The sequence below is a fragment of the Lutra lutra genome, chromosome X (assembly GCF_902655055.1).
Source record: "Lutra lutra chromosome X, mLutLut1.2, whole genome shotgun sequence".
NCBI lineage: Eukaryota > Metazoa > Chordata > Mammalia > Carnivora > Mustelidae > Lutra > Lutra lutra.
Genome location: NC_062296.1, coordinates 20,656,371 through 20,676,476, shown reverse-complemented (window position 1 = coordinate 20,676,476; position 20,106 = coordinate 20,656,371). Strand labels below are relative to the sequence as shown.

Here is a 20,106-nt window from a genome sequence, read left to right as displayed (position 1 = left end):
TTAAAAATTTTGTAAAAAGGGGCTCCTGGGTGGCTCATTCAGTTAAGTATCTCCTTTCAGCTCAGGTCATGATCCCAGGGTCCTGGGATTAAGTCTTGAGTCGGGCTCCCTGCTCAGAGGGAAGTCTGCTTCCCCCTCTTCTCCTTGCTCCTTCTCTCTGTTTGTCTCTCTCGCTATCTCTGTCTCTCTCAAATAAATAAATAAATAAATAAAACCTTAAAAAAATTTGTAAAGGAAAACAGGCTTCTTTTCCATACATGAAGTACTATTTACATTTGAAAATAAAATCCCGGGGCGCCTGGGTGGCTCAGTGGGTTAAGTCGCTGCCTTCGGCTCAGGTCATGAACTCAGGGTCCTGGGATCGAGTCCCACATCGGGTTCTCTGCTCAGCAGGGAGCCTGCTTCCCTCTCTCTCTCTCTCTCTGCCTGCCTCTCTGTCTACTTGTGATCTCTGTCAAATAAATAATAAAATTTAAAAAATCTTAAAAAAAAAAAAAGAAAAGAAAATCCCTACAGAAAGAAAATCCTATCACCGAAAGCACCTACACAGTCCTGAGAGAAATCTTTCAAAGATAAACAATAGGTTGTCAGCTGCCTAATGACAAATTATTATTTTTATTTGTGTTTTGGTTTCTAAATGCAAGTAGTAGCAATTTTAATACCTTTAATTATGAGAATTTTTCTTGATTACAAGAACCTTTTTGTTTTATTTAATAGTGCTGGTTTACTGTGAGCAAACACTTCATTTTTTACAGACCATGCCCTCTGAAGCACAGTCCACTTTTTAGCTCTACATTCCACTATCAGATTCCCTAATAGGTTTCTTTTTTTTTTTAAGGTTTTATTTATTTATTTGACAGAGAGACAGAGATCACAAGTAGGCAGAGAGGCAGGCAGAGAGGAGGAAGCAGGCTCCCTGACAAGCAGAGAGTCCGATGCAGGGCTTGATTCCAAGACCCTGAGATCATGACCTGAGTTGAAGGCAGAGGCTTAACCCACTGATCCACCCAGGCGTCCCCCTAATAGGTTTCTTATAAGAAGGAATTGTGACCTTCAGTGGCAGAGAGTAAAATATAAAAAGGCAGATCTATTTCAGAGCGCTTATTAAAACTTTTTACTAAATTTCAAAGTAAAGTTATTCAAAGTAACAATTTTAATACTGAGTCAAATATTAACAGTTATTCATTATGAGTCCCAAAAGGATATAATCTTGAAGTGATAGTGTCATCAACCTAGGTAGCAATCGTAATACACAGGCTTTAACATTTACCTTTTTACATCTCCTGCTCATGGTACACTCTGAAATATTTTTTTCTCCTTTAATTTTTTTAAGTAGGCTCCATGCCCAATGTGAGGCTTGAACTCATGACCCTCAGATGAAGAATCACATGCTCTGCCAACTGAACCAGCCAGGTAACCACCCCCTTTAATTTTAACATCATCTTTATTAAAATCCATTTTTTAAAAAAGTCCTAGTTTTGGCTAAATATTTACATATAAAGGTCATAAACCATTAACCTTTCAGCTCATAACTTTTTTTTTTTTTTTTTGTCAGAGAGAGTGAGCACAGACAGACAGAGTGGCAAGCAGAGGCAGAGGGAGAAGCAGGCTTTCTGCTGAGCAAGGAGCCCGATGTGGAACTCGATCCCAGGATGCTGGGATCATGAACCGAGCCGAAGGCAGCCGCTTAACCAACTGAGCCACTCAGGCGTCCCAGCTCATAACTTTAATAAAATCTATCTGTATAAAGTGATCTGTTAACTAACTAGCTATCTCTCAATTATTACACTGCCCCCATCGGCAGTGCATGTTTCTCAAACCAGCAGATGGAGATGTGGGAAAAAGCAACCCCCTCACAAAACTATTCTCAGAATAAAATAGCCCTAACTGGTTTTAGTGACACTTAATGCAGGAAAAAATAATCCTACAATATCTTGACAGGGCAGAGAGTAGAAATCTTGAACTATCAGCTTTTATCATCCTCTAAAAACCATCAATTTGTCATCCCAGATTTTACCATTAAGGTAAAATATTATTTAACACACATTAACCTCTTTGGTTACCCAGAGTCTACTGTTCAGGTTTTATTTACTAAAAATATGTCAAAAATGCTACAAAAGTTCTAAATGTTATAAAATATGGTTAGCGTAAAATTTCTAGATATTCTGATAATGTGTAACCAGTCCTTTGGAATGAAAACAAAAAAAAAAAAAAAAGGGAAACTTCATGTTAAATAGTAAATGGACTAATCTTTTTTTTTTTTTAAAGATTTTATTTATTTATTTGACAGAGAAAGATCACAAGCAGGCAGAGAGGCAGGTAGAGAGAGAGGAGGAAGCAGGCTCCCTGCTGAGCAGAGAGCCCGATGCGGGGCTCGATCCCAGGACCCTGAGATCATGACCTGAGCCGAAGGCAGCGGCTTAACCCACTGAGCCACCCAGGCGCCCCGTAAATGGACTAATCTTACAGGAAAAAACAAAACGCTATTGCTGAAAGAACTTCAAATATCATATAACATTTAAGTATAATAAGGAACTTAAACAGAGACCCACTTTTCTATGTATTTTACTGAATTTATTAATTTTCTTTTCTGATGTATTTTACTGTAAAAAGGTAAAGATATGGACGCAGGTCACAGAGTTCTATCCTAACACTTTTCAGTGTTACATATCAAAGCACAATTCTTTTGTCTTAAGCTACTGGGCCATTAGCAACTAATGGCTATTAGGGCTTGATAAAAGGAGGTAAAGAAGTATGAAAACTCATATAAATATATGTGAAAGGTCTTTGAAAACTCTAAGGCACTACCACAAATGTAACATTCATAATTGTTTTAGGTTTATATTACAATGCATTTCAGGGGTTTTCTATGTACTTTATCTTGGACTCAAGAATTCATCAGACAACAAAATAAATGCTAGGCTTAGAAATGACCTATAGGGGGGCGCCTGGGTGGCTCAGTGGGTTAGGCCGCTGCCTTCGGCTCAGGTCATGATCTCAGGGTCCTGGGATCGAGTCCCACGTCGGGCTCTCTGCTCAGCAGGAAGCCTGCTTCCCTCTCTCTCTCTCTCTGCCTGCCTCTCCGTCTGCTTGTGATCTCTCTCTGTCAAATAAATAAATAAAATCTTTAAAAAAAAAAAAAAAAGAAATGACCTATAGGTTACCTAAGAATGCTAGTTACAAAGGATAGTTATCAATGGTAAATATCTTTAAAAGTTTACACATACATGTGTGTACATGTGTGTGGTACAAATACATACATATGACTATCTCGTCTCAGGGAAGTATACTGGTGTCTGTAATTTACTCTGAAATGTAAAATAAATCAGATAGAGTCTATTGGTGAACAGGTGTGTGGTACACCTGAGGTAAAGTGTTAATGGTAGAATCAAGGTGGTAATTATACAGATGTTTACTGTAAAATTTTTTCAACTTTGAGGAATATTTGAAAATTTTTATAATAAAATGTTGAAAAGACAATATCAGACTACATAACCAATGAAAAATACCAATCAGTATATCTTGTTTTGTTTTGGTTGCTATCTTACTTAGGATTGTACATACGTAATATGCCATATTACTCAAAGACTGCAAAGTGTAAGTTCCTAAAATTTAAAGCATACACATATAAATCTTCAAAATCTTCAAAACTGAAAATTAAATCTCTACTTTTAAAATGTGTTAAATTATAAACTCAAAGCAGACATGTTTCATAAACTGGCACTTCTCTAAAGATCATCAAAAGTGTCACTTTCTCTGCAAGGTTAATGTGATAAAGATGATAATATGAATTAAAAAACTAGAACATTAAATAAGACTAATATGGAAGAGGTCAAACTGGATAAAGTAGTTCTTCCTGTGATAGGCAAAGCAGATTCAAAAGAAGCTTAATAATAAAAATACCTCATTGAAAATTATGAGTTCGATGATAAATATAGACAAGTGATTTTTCTCTAAGTTAAAATAAATTTTGCCCTTAAGTTGTATTAAAGAAATACAATGAAGGGGATCCAAGTGTCAAACTCCTAAAATACAATAAAAGACAAAAGCTTTGACACGATAATCTGCTTTTATTCCTAGCAGAAAGTGTTAAATTGCTTATCTAGGATAGCATAGGAAAATAAAGATATGATATTTATATCAGTAGCATTCCAATTTTCAGACAGAGAAATAAATATTTACATACCTAATATTGTTTTTAAGAACTTTCAAGCAACTGAAGCATTTAAAGGTTGTGTAAGTCTTCTGTTCATCATCAATAGCTCCTTCATGTCTTCCATAGTAAAAGTCACTAACTAACATGATCAATTTTCCTTTCTCTGCACCGTTTTTTTTATTTTCAGTAATAGCAAGTTCTGCTTTAATCATTTCCAAAAATTTATTTACCATGTCTGGACAACAACGCTGAAAGAGAAAAAAAAAATATATGTAAGGTTTACTTAGGTCTCTTCAAAAAATTAGATACCAAAAAAATGATTCTGTGTTTATAACTAGGGCCAGCTTATGTAAAACTATGCTTGGCAATCTATCTGGAAAGACAGTCACCAAAATGTTGGCTTCTTTCTTTATAAAGTCTAAAAAATTCAAACAATCAAAAATTCAAACATCTCTTACCTTAATAATGAAATAACTTCAAAAACAAATTAAAAACCTGAGGCCAGGGATGGCTATATACCTAACACCATTTTCCTTGTAATTTCAATTTTCAGATGTAAATATTTTAATAATTTGATCCTTGGCCCCAAACCATTCACTTCATATGTCAAGATACAGCTTAAAAGGAAAGGTATTTTATTTATTTTATGTTTTTAAAAGATTTTAATTTTTTTTAAGATTTTATTTATTTATTTGACAGACAGAGATCACAAGTAGGCAGAGAAGCAGGCAGAGAGAGAGAGAGAGGAGGAAGCAGGCTCCCTGCTGAGCAGAGAGTCCGATGCGGGGCTCGATCCCAGAACCCTGGGATCATGACCTGAGCCGAAGGCAGAGGCTTTAACCCACTGAGCCACCCAGGCGCCCCAAGATTTTCATTTATTTTTTTGACACAGAGAGAGAAAGCACAAGCAGGGGGAGCTACAGGCAGAGGGACAGGGAGAAACAGGCTTCCCACTGAGCAAGGAGTCCAAGGCACAGCCCGATCCCTGGAGCCTAGGATCATGACCTGAGCCAAAAGACGACACTTAACTGACTAAGTCACTCAGGTGTCCCGGAAAGGTAGTTTTATATGCCATTATGTACACGTTAAATTATCAAATAATACAGTAGTATTTTGGTAAAGCCTGGCTGGAACTTGACTCTGAGCACAGGTAACCTGCCATTCCCCAGACTCAAGGTAGTGGAAAATGTATGGGACACAAAAAGAGAAGTGTAAGTTATAATTTAAAAACCTCTATCTAGAATGCTGAAATATGTGAAGGGGAAATCAACCTCATGAATAAAATCAAGACCTCATATAAACTGACCCTAATACGGATACTTTCATATATAAACTTTTAATTCTCAATGAGATAAAACTAGTTCATTTATTATATACAATTTTCAGTTGTGGAATTTCACTAGAAGAGTTCTTTAAGAATAGCTAGAGAGCAAAAATATAAACTTTTCTTTTTTTTTAAAAGATTTTATTTATTTATTTGACAGAGATCACAAGTAGGCAGAGAAGCAGGCAGAGAGAGAGAGAGAGAGGAAGCAGGCTCCCTGCTGAGTGGAGAGCCCTATGCGGGGCTCGATCCCAGTACTCTGGGATCATGACCTAAGCCGAAGGCAGAGGCTTTAACCCACTGAGCCACCCAGGCGCCCCTAAAAATATAAACTTTTCTAAAAACCCAAACTACATACTCACAAAGCAACCACAAAGTGAAAAACCTAGAAAAATAAAGAACAAAAAATTGTGACAGAATCAAGACCAATCAAACCTATCAGATCAATTAAATCTATCCTATCAATGAATACAGATGGGTGGGTTTAACTCAGCTACTGAAAAAAGAAATTTCACACAGGATCACAAAAGAAAAAATGACTCTGTGAAATTAAGAAATATACCCAAAACAAAGTGATTTGGAAGGCTTGAAAATAAAAAGTTAAACAAAGAATATAACAGCAAATGGTAAGAATGAGAAAACAAGGGTTGTGAAACTATGTCAAACAAAACAGAATCCAGGCCAAAAAGGGAACACTTAATAAAAATGCTAAAGGATACATTTACAATGAAGTTAAAAGAGATATATCCATCTATATCCTAAATAGTAATGGCCATAAAACAGAATTGGAAGGTATCAAAGAAAGTAGTGGTAATTTGAGACTTTGAGACCTACTCAAAAAATGACAGAACAAACAGATGAACATAAATGAAGACACAGGAACCTCTTAACATAGTAGTATGTTAGATCTGATTGATAACTATCAATTCCATACTCCAAAAAGAAATCAGATCCCTTATTTTCAAGTTTCTATGTAACATTCAAGAAAGCAGCCCATACAATTTTCAAAATGGAGAGAAAAGGACCTGGGCTTTGCCATCAAAGAGACTGAGGTTTCAATTTCAGCTATGCCAATTAATTGGCTATAAAACAATGAGAAAAAGATCCAGCCTAAAGAATTTTCTAAGGATTAAATGAAATAATACCTTAAAGCTCAGTACAGTGTCTTAGATCAATAGAATGTTTAACTAACACTAAAAATTCTTCCTTTGGAAGAAAAGATTATCTTTGTGGTATACCGATCTCCTTACCTATAATAACAGCAAAAGATCATTCACAAATAAACTAAAATTCACATTTTTTTCAAAATGGAAATCCTTACTGTACTATTATGTAAATTTAACTGATATATAAAAACGCATAAGTGGAATGCCTGGATGTTTCAGGTGGTTGGGCCTTTGCCTTTGGCTCAGGTCATGATCCCAAGTTCCTGGGACTTAGTCCCACATTGGGCTCCTTCCTCAGCTGGAAGCCTGCTTCTCCCTCTGCGTGTTGCTCTCCTGTTTGTGTGCACACTCTCTTCCTTTCTGACAAATAAATGCAAAACCTTTAAAAACAAAGCATAAGCTAAAATGTACAAGTCTCACTTATTTTTTTAATGACAAACAATGCTACAAGAAACAAAAGCTACATTTTAGAGTATGTTTGCTACTTTTTTCAGGTATAGAAGTATATATAATGTGCTATGATTTGTGTATAAAATGGAAAATAAGAACACTCATGTGTGCTTATACATTCAGAAATTAAGTCAAAGAGGATATAAAACAAATTAGTAAAAAATGATTTCCTTTGCAAGTCCTACTGGGAACTACGCAAATAGATGAAGTGGAATTCTTCACTGTGTACCTTCTTTTTTCTTCTTTTTTTAAAGTTTTTACTTTCATTCAAGTTAGTTAACATACAGTGTTATATTAGTTTCAGGTGTACAATATAGTGATTCAACACTCCACACAACACCTGGTACTCATCACAAGTGCAGTCCTTAATCACCTATTTCAGCTATTTCTGCCCCCTTTGGTAACCATTAGTTTGTTCTCTATAAGTCTGCTTCTTGGTTTGTCTCTCTCTTTCTTTTTTCCTTTGCTCAAGTTTGTTTCTTAAATTCCACATATAAGTGAAATCACATGGTATTTGTCTTTCTCTGACTGACATTTCTCTTGGCATACTCTCTAGCTCCATCCAAGTCACTGTAAATGGCAAGATTTCACTTTCTATGGCTGATTCATATTCCATTGTGTATATATTCCACATCTTTATTCATTCATCAATGAATACCTGGGCTGCTTCCATATCTTGGCTATTGTAAATAATGCTGCTATGACTATGGGGGTGCAAGGTATCTCTCTGAATTAGTGTTTCTGTATTCTTTGGGTAAATACCCAATAGTGCAATTCTGGTGGTAGGGTAGTTCTATTTTTAACTTTTTGAGGAACCTCCATTCTGTTTCCTGCATCAGTTCACATTCCCACCAACACTTGCATGAGGGTTCCTTTTTCTACACATCCTTGCCAACACCTTTTGTTTCTTGTGCTGTTGATTTTAGCCATTCTGACACGTGTTAGGTGATATTTTATTGTAGTTTTAATTTGCATTTCATTTATGGTAAAGAATGATGAATACCCACCTTCTTATACTTTTTGAATCACATGACTTCATTACCCTTCAAATTAAATAAACTAAAGGTAACTAAACTACTCAGCCTTTTCTCTTTCCATCTATGATGCAAAACATGATGGACACTGGGGAGGGTATGTGCTATGGTGAGTGCTGTGAATTGTGTAAAACTGATGAATCACAGACCTGTACCCCTGAAACAAATAATACATTATATGTTAATTTTAAAAGGTCAATTATCATTGGTTTCACTTACTTGTGGAGCATAAGGAATAGCATGGAGGACATTAGGAGAAGGAAAGGAAAAGTGAATTGGGGGAAATCAGAGGGGTAGACAAAGCTTGAGAGACTGTGGACTCTGAGAAACAAACTGAGGGTTTTGGAGGGGAGGGGGCTGGGGAGATGGGTGAGCCTAGTGGTGGGTATTAAGGACACATATTGCATGGAGCATTGGGTGTGGTGTATAAACAATGACTCTTGGAACACTGAAAAAATAACATAAAATTTTAAAAAAATAATAAAACAGATAACTCTATTTTTTATATTTATAAATAGAATACTGTAGTGAGTATATTAATGAAGGATCATTGCTACACTATTTTTTATAAATATAAAAAATACTGTAGTAAGTATATTAATGAAGGAACACTGTTACATGCAACAGAATGGATAAATTTCACAGGCATGATGTTAAAGAAACAAGAAAAAGTGGACATATTTAAAGCTAAAGACTAGGCAAAACTAGAAGTCACAATCAAGGACAATTTGGGGAAGTTACTCTTTCTTGTACACTCGAGTGTTCTATTTCTGGAGCTGTAGTCTTGTAATGGAAGTGTTCACTTTGTAAACAGTGATTATTTTACTGGTGACTTGTTCAATTTTCTGTACCCTTCAACAATTTAAAAGTGGTGTCTGATTCTCGACCTTCATTAATAAAGAGTTAAATCTGTTAATGAAAAATCATATATGTTTATAACATATAAAATATATTATATTATATTAATATATATTATTATATATTATATATAACATATAAAAAATTTAAAAAGATAAAAAACATCAAGTATCTGTATATAATATCACAAAGATAGGAAGATTGAAAACACTGGCAAAAGTTAATTTTTATATAAAACCAAAACCCAAAGTCCAGTTCACAGGAATCACACTCAGGGAAGTAGAAAAAGTGATAGATCAAACACAGTTTTGCCCAAGAATAAAGAAATTGTGTTTGGAATTTTACAATTCTTTTCTTTCTACATTTTTTGTAAAATGCTGAATTTCAATGAAAAATCTGCCAATCTTTGAAATAGCAAGCAATTAACTTTTCCTAAGTTGCTTCTTTGCTTTGCAGTCTTCTCATCCCCTCTTTCTTGAATATAATCTGCACTGCCTTTTTTCTTGCCTCCTTTCTCCCTTCTTGCCATTTATATTTGGGCATGCAAGAAGAATACAGATTATCTTTCCACAGACAAACAGAACACTGCAATATCTACCAAAATATTTTCAGCGGAATAATACTTAGACCTCATACTTCATTAGTACTTCAAAAATTACCCAAAACCGAATTTCAAGAGCTTCCTATGCCAACATAAAGCTAGAATTTATAACAACTATACAAACTACATTCTGGATTGAGTTAACACTATCATTTCTTGTGAAATGCTCTACCATTATGAGTTTATGTCCAAGTGTTGAACATTAAAATGCAAGACTGAGATTTTGAGTAATGTGACATGCATATGTCACCAGACAAAAAATCATGTTAAAAAAGGAATTTTTAAGTTACAGGAAAGATTAAGCACCAAACAAAATGCCTGCTTTATAAGAGGTTTGAAGAATGGCATTACCTAGTCAATAAAATATACTGAAAAATATATTTTTTTCATTAAAAGTTAAAAGAGACTATGGACTCTGAAAAACAATCTGAGGGTTTTGAAGGGGTGAGGATGGGAGGTTGGGGGAACCAGGTGGGGGGTACTAGAGAGGGCACAGATTGCATGGAGCACTGGGTGTGGTGCAAAAAACAATGAATACAGTTACGCTGAAAAGAAATAAAAAATTTAAAAAAATAAATTAATTAAAAAAAATACAATATGCATAGATTCTTTTTTTTTAAAGTAGGTTCCACATCCAGTGTGGAGCCCAATGCAGGGCTTGAACTCACCACGGTGAGATCAGATCAAGACCTGAGTGGAGATCAAGTTAGATACTTAACTGACCCACCCAGGTGTATATGTACAATATGCATAGAGATTCAAGTGCCACGGGTGAGTGCCAGCGGCCTGGGGACCCTATAGGACAAAGGCTGCAGCCCCTGCACAACCTGGTGGCTGTGATGCACGGGACTCACTTATCTGGGAATCGTTTGGGATTGAATAGAGCAATGTAATTACCGGCTGCCCCAGAGAGGGAGAGGATTCCCCTACCCCTGAACCATTTTTGTTGGCTGGGGCAAAGGATTTTACAAATGAGATTTGCCATTGACATCTGCTCTACAAGTGGCAAAATGTCAGAAATGAAGAGAAAGAAATGTTAAGATCCAAGAAAGAAATGATTTATCTGGGAAAACTCCAACACCCACAAATACTCTTAGGGCTGTCACTAAGAGAAACACCAGACTTTCTACAAAGTCTTCTAGATATAATACTTTTAAGAGCTTGGAGGTAGGTCTATTTATTCCATTTCTTAAAGTACAACATATTGTGTTTAATGTATTCTCTCAAGCCTCAGAAATCAATTCAACGATAGTCACTTCTCTTAGACAAAGCAACAACTAAAGCTTTGATCTAGCATCCTTAGCTGTAAAGCAACTCCCACACATTGTCACTTTCACCTTACTTCAGCATCCAGCTCCAGAAAACAGATACTTTTACCAATAATTTTATGGTTGATAAAGCCACTATCACATCTAATAAAATTATCAAACATTACTTGGTGTTCTCTAATACCCCCCCCAAAATACAATATGCATATACTATAGTACATATAAGCCTATTTTTTTTAAGATTTCATGATTGGGAAAGATTTTAAAATCTTGTATAAAGATAATCATCATGAATATAAATTTTTGCTTAGGTTATATAGAAATACCAATGAGAAGATTTCTTATCTAAATACCCAGACAAACTAGCATTTACCGCATATCAATCCTTAATGTTTTCAGAGAGTTGTCAATATTTTTAAAAATCAAAAATTTTTTAAACTTTTTTTAAAAGATTTTATTTTTTGTCTGAGAGAGAGGAAGAGAGAGAGAGAGAAAGCGCACAAACAGTGGGAGCAGCAGGAAGAAGGAGAAACAAGGAGCCAGATGTGGGACTTGATCCCAGGACCCTGGGATCATGACCTGAGCTGAAGGCAGATGCTTAACTGACTTAGCCACTCAGAGTCCCTAAAAGACAAAATTTGAAAAAGTTTTACCTTCATGTGATATTTCAAAGGATCCAGAAGATTAAACTTTACATTGCACTTTGGACAGGATCTTAAAAAAGGTGTTCCAGTTTTATAGTGAGCTGATGAGGTATTTGTACCTAAAATACATTAAAAATTTTCAGGACTCAAATTCTTTTTTAAACATTAAACAACCAGTAAAAAAGTTTAAAAATTCATCGCAATTTCTAAAATTTATGTATAAATAATATAATTTCTATTTTATATGCCAGATTCATATTTACCTTTTGATATCATAACATGGGAAGATGTCACTGGAGGAGAGTTACTTAGAGACAATGAAGCACAAGGACTTATATCAGAAACACTTTCGCTGGTCTTTGGCTTTTTTGAAGTAACACTGTTTACTTTAGAAGCAGAAGAACGTTTTAATATAGGCAGAGTTTCATCTATACCTAAAATAATAGTGGGAAAAATATTTGTAAATACTTTAGTATAGAACACTGCCTACAAATGCTACTAAAATGGCTTTATATTTGAATTTAAGTAAAAACACCTTGAAGCTAAATTAAAGATAATATAATTGAATTATATCATATAAATGACAAAGAATGATCAAAATTTGTATGATCACAAAAGAAAAATTTATATGATCAATAGGTAGAAAAATTGTACAAACAGCTATTATGAACTACATACATTTTAACAACTCACGGAATAAACTTTTTATACAAGAAAATTCTAAAAATACTTTGAAATAATATATAAATAGGTATAAAAGAAGTCAGACCAAAAGAATCTGAAGCAAAAGAAGGAAAAAAAATGAAAACACAGAGAATGTTCCAAGCTCAGTTCCCACAAATGAATTTACCTTTAGATGCTTAAATACATTTAGGCTTGGAAACAAAAAAAACCTTTGTTCTAAAAATTCAGAGAAACCCTTTAAGATACTTAAAAAACTAAGATGTCTAATGGAAAACTCTGAGTTGGTTCTTTTTCCACTTACTAACAATCTGATGGGTTTAAATTATCCGTTTATTTCCTATGAACCAAGTACAAAGAACTGATCTTGAATAATACCTTGCTCGTTCATATGAAAAGTCTTAATTAAGTTAGTATAATGGTATTCAAACTATATTCCCCTGAGGCTAATGGTTTTGCCTTAGGGAATTTACTAAGCATGTCAGATAGAAAAACTCTCCTTTTACCTCTTTTTTTTTTTTTTAAAGACTATTTATTTATTTGAGAGAGAGGCAGTGATAGAGAGCATGAGCGAGGAGAAGGTCAGAAGGAGAAGCAGACTCCCCATGGAGCTGGGAGCCCGATGCGGGACTCGATCCCGGGACTCCGGGATCATGACCTGAGCCCAAGGCAGTCGTCTAACCAACTGAGCCACCCAGGCGTCCCTCCTTTTACCTTTTTTAAAAAATTAGATTTTTACATAAAATTTTGTTTGAAGAGATTTCATTACTAAAGATAGTTCTGAGTTTGAAAACCATCACCTTAAAGGCTAAGGTATCATGTAATTCAGGGTATTTGCAAAACAAGTGGGGCTATTTAGGCTAAAACCAGACACAGCACAAGTCCTTTTGAAAATAACATAAAATTGTACTTCGTGATAAAGATTCCAAAACTGCACATATTTCAATGCTCCCAACTGTACATTAATAGGAGAAGCCGTAGAATAGAGAAATACATAGAAAAGGAGAGCACTGCATTAGTGGACTCCTCTACCAAATTTGTGGGTCATTCTTTGAGTTAACAGAAATGATTTTTTTCCATCTTCTAGCACATGGTTACTGACAGCTATACTACAGGCACTTGGGACTGTGATCTGTATCATCACTAACATTTTTCTCAGATGCTTAGGTTACTTAAACAACCAGTAAGTGCTGGTATTTTGGTAACTAGTTCTCTAGCAGGCTGTATCATAAAATAGACTGTTTTGTATATAATTTTTTTTAAGTATGAGTAAATCTCCAAGTTAAATAAAATCACTCTAAGCTCAATAGTTTTAAATTCTAATCCTTTAACTTGTTTATTTCTATTGCCTCTGGCTTGTGCTGTTCACTATCTTCAACAGTGCCAATAAAAATCCTATTCTCATTCCTCAAAATCAAGTTCCAATCCAAACTTCTCCAAGAACCTTCTATCATCATCTTTGACAGGAGCCTATTAATCATGCTTCTGAACACATAATACATATTATCTCATTCATAATTATCATTCTAAGAACTGTTTATTGTCAAGTCCTTTAAAGGTTTAAGGCATTTTTCATTTCTCGCTTATCTCATTTGAGCCTCAAAAAAGGCCTGAGGTAAGTAGAGCAAGAATTAAAATGGTATCTCCAAATGGTGACTTCAGGTCTGGAGAATTAATGTATTATCTGAGAAAGATAAAAGTCTGTATTTCAATAAAATGAGAAAATTGAAGTGTAAAGAGTGACTCGATAAAGGCCACAAAAATCTTTAGGATACAGGCTCAAACCCACACCTTCCTAGTAAACTATAACGCTATTTCCCATCAAGGCAAAGTTCTACTTCCTGCAATACAACTTACAGAGAGAGGAGGCATCACTGTCTTTACCCCCTAGAATCTTTAAGAATTCAGACTTTTTCTCTGAATAAAGACCCATGTATATTATAAAATCAGATTTCAGACAACTATTTTACCTCATTTATTCGGGCTCTTGGCTATTTTACTAATTAGATAAATGACAATTAGGTGATTAACAGACCACATGTTATCAAAATGGGGAAAATATTTTTGGCAAACATATTACTATAATTTTTTTCTATTTTGATTTGGTAAATGTATATAAATTTGTTAGTAAACAATTTAAACATTAAAAAAGCCTTATGTACCTCTGTCCAATTATTGAAATATAACAAATTTACTCATATACAAACAGCAATTGCTTTGATTATGAGGAATTTTTCAACTAAATAAAATTCTTTCATGGTATACTAATTTATTTCGAGTTAATGAAGAACTTTGTTATTGTATACAAAGAACTGTAGTTCTTCAATTGAAAACTCACATTATTCCTTCAATGTGTATTTACTAAGTACTTACTGGGCACAAATCACCATTTTTGTAATACTCCCTCTCTTTTTTTAAATTCCCTCTTTTTATAATAATACTCTATAATCATATTTAACTATCCATATCGACATCTTTATTTGGAAAGACACCAGCCTATTAAAAAAAATCAACTATAAAAAAATATTATAAAAAAATCATACTAATGGCCTTCTAAATGATTAATACTTTTTTTTATATGATAGTATTAGGTCATTAGGAGACTTCCTGGACTCACAGAAATTATATTAAGATTTTTCAGCCCATGGCTGGTTCCAAGTGAGAATGAGCTAAAAAAATACATGTTAGCTAACTTAATAGAAAGAAATACAATATTCTATTATTAAATACAAATTTATAAAAAAGAAATCACACAAGAAATGCATTCAGGGAGTGTTAGCTTCTATTTTATGGTATATGAAAGACTTAATATGAAGGTATGGGTTTCAAAACAGAAATTCATTCCACATCTATATTCAAGTTTCTTTTTAGTATATTCAAAAAAAGTGCTAAGCCAAACCTTCGATATAAATTGTTGATCCCTCTTGGGACAGCGGAATTGTATCCTGGGTCAAGTCAAATAGTAACTCTGAAGAATCATCCGATTCAACTTGTGATGAATTCTTTGTAAAATCCTGTAAAAAGTTATAATTACTTTGTTTCATAAGCTTGTAGAAAGGTAAATTAAATGTATGACAATACTATAAACACCTTAATAATTCAATTACTAATAAGCTATAAAACACTAAGATAATTATTACTCTGTTTAAGTTAGCATTTAGGGGGTAAGGGTTATATGGGAACTCTCTGGATTACTTCTGCAATTTTTCTATAAATCTGAAATTAGTTTGAAATTAAAAATTAAAATTATAAAATAATGACAATATTATTGGCAAAGTAGACATGTTTTGGTACAACTTTTCCGCAAGAAAATTTTGACAATATCTATCAAGGGCTTTAAAAAGTTCATATCCTTTGACCCAAATATTCCACTTACATGAATTTATACTAAGGAAGTGAAAATATTTAATGAGCATTATTTATAACAAAAAATAACGACCTGTATGTCCAACAATGGAGGAATGGTTAAATAAATGATAGGCTATAATGCAACATCATGCTTTTGAATAGTAACCAGAAACAAAGAAAAATGTTTCCAATATGAAGTTCAGTGAAAAAAGAGGAGCTCATATCTGTGTACAAAATGTAATTCTGATTGATATATTCTATATACCACACTAACCACCTGTAAAAAAACAAAATCAAAGTACAGTATGTATTGTCTTCTGTTTCCTTTCTAACTACCACCCCTATACACAGTACCTTTATAATAGGAATATAAGAGTCTTGCTTGCATGTTTTGTGCTTACAAGTTGAAAAAAAATCAGGTTTTAAGAATTTTACTTTGTTATTAAGTTTTCTGTTTACATGAGCTTAGTAAGAAGTTATGGAGGCAGATATTTAACTGAACCAAACCATTCCACTCCTAGAATTTGAGCACTACAGGCAGATTTCTGCATTCGAGCCTTAACATGTATTATATAAAACGGCTATGACTCAATGATGACTTTATGACTTAACTGTAACCAAGCATAATCTTCTGCAAGCTAAGTATTTTCTCCAAATATTTGCACTTACAAATGAAAAAATTCACTAGCAATTCTCCAAATAGTTCTTTCACAGAAGTTCCTCCAAATGAAGTTAATATTTATTTTTTTCTAAAGATTTTATTTACTTGAGAGAGACAGAATGAGAGAGAGAGAGAGAGAGAATGGGAGGGGGGAGGGTCAGAAGGAGAAGCAGACTCCCTGCTGAGCAGGGAGACCGATGAAGGACTCCATCCTGAGACTCCAGGATCATGACCGAGCCGAAAGCAGTTGCTTAACCAACTGAACCACCCAGGCACCCCTAAAATTAATACTTTAAACCTTTCCCAAGGTAATAACTCTGGCCAATTAAGTACCATCATTTCATAGAGCAGACATATTAGTCAACAAATAAGTTATTAAAATAATTTTCTAATTGGGAATTTTTTATATCATAAAATAGTTCAGAAAGATACCAAATACAACAGTGAGGTACGAGAGGCAATAGAATGGGATTTATTTATTGAACTTTGGAACCTTGGGCCAGTCACTTCTGAGATTCAAGTTTTCGCCTTTCCAACCGAAATAATAACTGCCAATTATTGTCTATTTAAAATGTAGTTGACTCTTTTAGTCCATGTATCATATCAGGTAGTTATCACAACAGTACTAATAGGCCTAATACTATCTCCCACCTTATAAATAGGTAAACTAAAGTTCAGTATAGTTAAGTAAGGTTCCCAATACAACCCAGCTTGTTACGAAGCTGGAATTAGAACCGAGGTTGCCGTGATTATAAATCCTGTGCCCTTGGGGCACCTGGGTGGTGCCATCAGTTAAGCATCCAACTCTTCTTCTTTTTTTTTTTTTTCCTAAGTAGGCTCCACACTGGGTAGGGAGATCATGACCAGAGCCAAAACCAAGAGCCGGAAGCTTAACTGACTGAGTCACTCAGGCAACTCAGGTGTCCACCTGACTCTTGATCTCAGCTTAGATCTTGATCTCAGGGTCCTGAGTTTAAGCCCTGTGGGTATGGAGCCTACTTAAAAACATAACAAAACAAAACAAAAAACCCTGTGCCCTTAAGCTATAACACACTGACATGAAAAGGAATAATAATTATCTTCTAGACTGCCCCAAAGAGTCGTGGTAAAGAGAAGAAAAGGGAATTTTCTCTGAAAAATGTAAGTGTTATGTAGGATTCTCAATTTATTTGAAAATATAGATCCATCTTCCTCCACCCTGGCTCACATGAGAATTACCTAGAGATTTAAAAAAAAAAAAAACTATCATACCCAGGCCTCAACCCAGATCAAATGACAAAAACAGTTTTTTAAAGCTTCCCAGGTTTGGGAAACTGATTGAGGAGCTTTGATTAAACAATCATGCCCAGAAAAACAAAACATTCTGAGTGTGAATGAGCTCTAGTTCCTAAATTTTTTAATATGAAAGGTACCACTCCCTCCATTGTTCTCCTTCCCTAGTTCCAAGGTAGGAATAATTTTCATCCATCTCTATGTAAATAATCATGTTCCCCCTTTTTTATGTTTTTCCTTTTTTTTTTTAAAGATTTTATTTATTTATTTGACAGACAGAGATCACAAGTAGGCAGAGAGGCAGGCAGAGAGAGAGAGAGAGGAGGAAGCAGGCTCCCCACAGAGCAGAGAGCCCGATGCAATGCGGGGCTTGATCCCAGGACCCTGGGATCATGACCTGAGCCGAAGGCAGAGGCTTTAACCCACTGAGCCACCTAGGCGCCCCTGTTTTTGCTTTTCTTAAATGCCAAACAGCTTATGATAGCATGAGAAACCACTGAATCAGTCTGATTCCAGTTAGAATAAAATAATTTTAGTATTTCTGGCAGCCTGCCATTATCAGGTATACCTATTAAGTTTTTATTAAAAACAGTCCATGGTTGCTTAGAGGATCCGAGTTTGAGAGCCAGTGGTTTGGATAAAGATTCTCATTTTAAAAATGCAGAAAGTGAGGCCCACTGAGGATTTATAACAATGCTTTAGCTAGGAATAGATGGAATCAACACTCAATTCTTTCATCTTCAATCTAGATTTCTTGGACTACTACTCCAGGACTCAAATTACTATTAATTCTTTCAGAATGTAGATACAAGTTTTCCAAATATCTAATTTTTAAAAGAGTTTTTATTTTATTTTTTAAAAGATTTTATCCATTTGACAGAGAGAGAGAGAGAGACATAGCACAAGCAGGCAGAGCAGCAGGCAGAGGGAGAGAGAGAAGCAGGCTCCCGCAGAGCAGGGAGCTTGATGCGGGGCTTGATCCCAGGATGCTGGGATCATGACCTTAGCTGAAAGCAGAAGCTCAACCGACTGAGCCATACAGGTGCCCCTATAATTTATAAAAAGGTTGTATTTAAAGCCCCAATGTGGAGCTCAAATGCACGACTCTGAGATGAAAAGTCACATGCTTCTCCAACTGAGCCAGCCAGGCACTCCACAAAAATCTAATTTTTGCTTGAAAGCTCAAATCTTATCATTGGGAAGAATACAATCATTTTTTTTTTTTTTAATTTTATTTATTTATTTGACAGACAGAGATCACAAGTAGGCAGAGAGGCAGGCAGAAAGAGGGGGAAGCAGGCTCCCCCTGAGCAGAGAGCCTGATGCGGGGCTCGATCCCAGGACCCTGGGACCACGATCTGAGCCGAAGGCAGAGGCTTTAACCCACTGAGCCACCCAGGCGCCCCCATTTTTTTTTTCTATGACAGACATGCTTTGTACATTTTTAAGCACGAAAAACTGCATGGTAGATTCTAAAGGTGGCCCCCATGACTCCCTCCCGATATTTACACCTTTGTGTAATCTGTCCTCGGGTGTGGGTGGAACCTGTGATTGCTTTTGACCAACAGAATATGGCAAATGGGACAGAATGTACATGATTATGTTAATATAGCCCATTTTGCTGAGGATTCACTTTCCCTTGCTGGCTTTGAAGCTGCCACCAGTCATGTTAGGAAGGCTTATGTGGCAAAGAACTAAGGGCAGTCTCTGGCTGACAGCAGCAAGAAACTCATGCCCTCAGTCTGACAACCCATAGAGAACTGGGTATTGCCAACGACCATGATATGGCAGCTCTGGCTGACACCTTGATTGCAGCCTTGTAAGATCTTGAAGCAGAGAACCCAGTAAAGCCGTGACCTGACTCCTAACAGGAACCACGAGATAAGGGTATATTGCTTCAAGCTGCTAAGTTTCTGATACTGTTGTTATGTAGCAATAATTTTTTGAAAAGATTTTATTTATTTACTTGAGAGAGAGAGCAAGCACGAGAGAGAACAGCAGGAGCTGGAAGGAGAGAGGGAGAAGCAGGCTCCCAGCTGAGCAAGGAGCCCAATGCGGGACTTGATCCTGGGACCCTGGGATCATGACCTGAGCAGAAGGCAGATGCTAAACTGACTGAGCCACTCAGGTGCCCCGATTGTTTAGCAATAATTAACACATGGTGCTCTGTCGACCATTCGTTCAAGCAAAAATGGCATTCTATTAAAAAAAAAGCAGCTAGTTCAGTTTGCAATTCAAGTGGTTTTCCTCAAGAAAACCTTCATACTATACATACAGAAATCTTTTATGCATATTATCCACTTCATCACACAGAGTATTTTAAAAAAAAGTGTATTTGCCAAGGATTGAGAGTTAATAAAATTAGTAACAATTTATTACTTTTTCAAGGTTATTCTCAAGTGAAAGTGAAATTTTTCTACTGTGAGTGCTTGATGGTCACTAACACAAAAACTACCAGTACCGTTTGGTGACACTGCCTTCATTCATATTAAGGGACCAGCAGTTTTACCCTCTATTGCTTTTGCATCATCAGTGCAAATGCTGACAGAGTGAAGTGAGGAAACGTATCAGTTTATCACAAGTTTTAACTTCACAAATCCCTTAAAGGGTCTCAGGGAACCCCAATGATCTATAACTATAACG

The 20,106-nt window shown here is 35.4% G+C and overlaps 1 protein-coding gene across 4 annotated transcripts in view; it reads right to left on the bottom strand.

The window, feature by feature from the left end:
- Nucleotides 1-20,106, bottom strand: part of ZNF280C (zinc finger protein 280C) — an 80,383-nt gene that overhangs the window by 38,426 nt on the left and 21,851 nt on the right. For all 4 annotated transcript variants that reach the window (XR_007124752.1, XM_047715728.1, XM_047715729.1 and 1 more), the window contains exons 7-10: nt 15,082-15,196; nt 11,765-11,935; nt 11,511-11,620; nt 4,187-4,404 (exon numbers count right to left, since the gene is read on the bottom strand). Coding sequence is in view for 3 of the 4 variants with exons in the window: in XM_047715728.1 (XP_047571684.1) it covers nt 4,187-4,404; nt 11,511-11,620; nt 11,765-11,935; nt 15,082-15,196 (614 nt within the window). In the remaining variant the exon portion in view is untranslated. The remainder of the gene's footprint in view (nt 1-4,186; nt 4,405-11,510; nt 11,621-11,764; nt 11,936-15,081; nt 15,197-20,106) is intronic.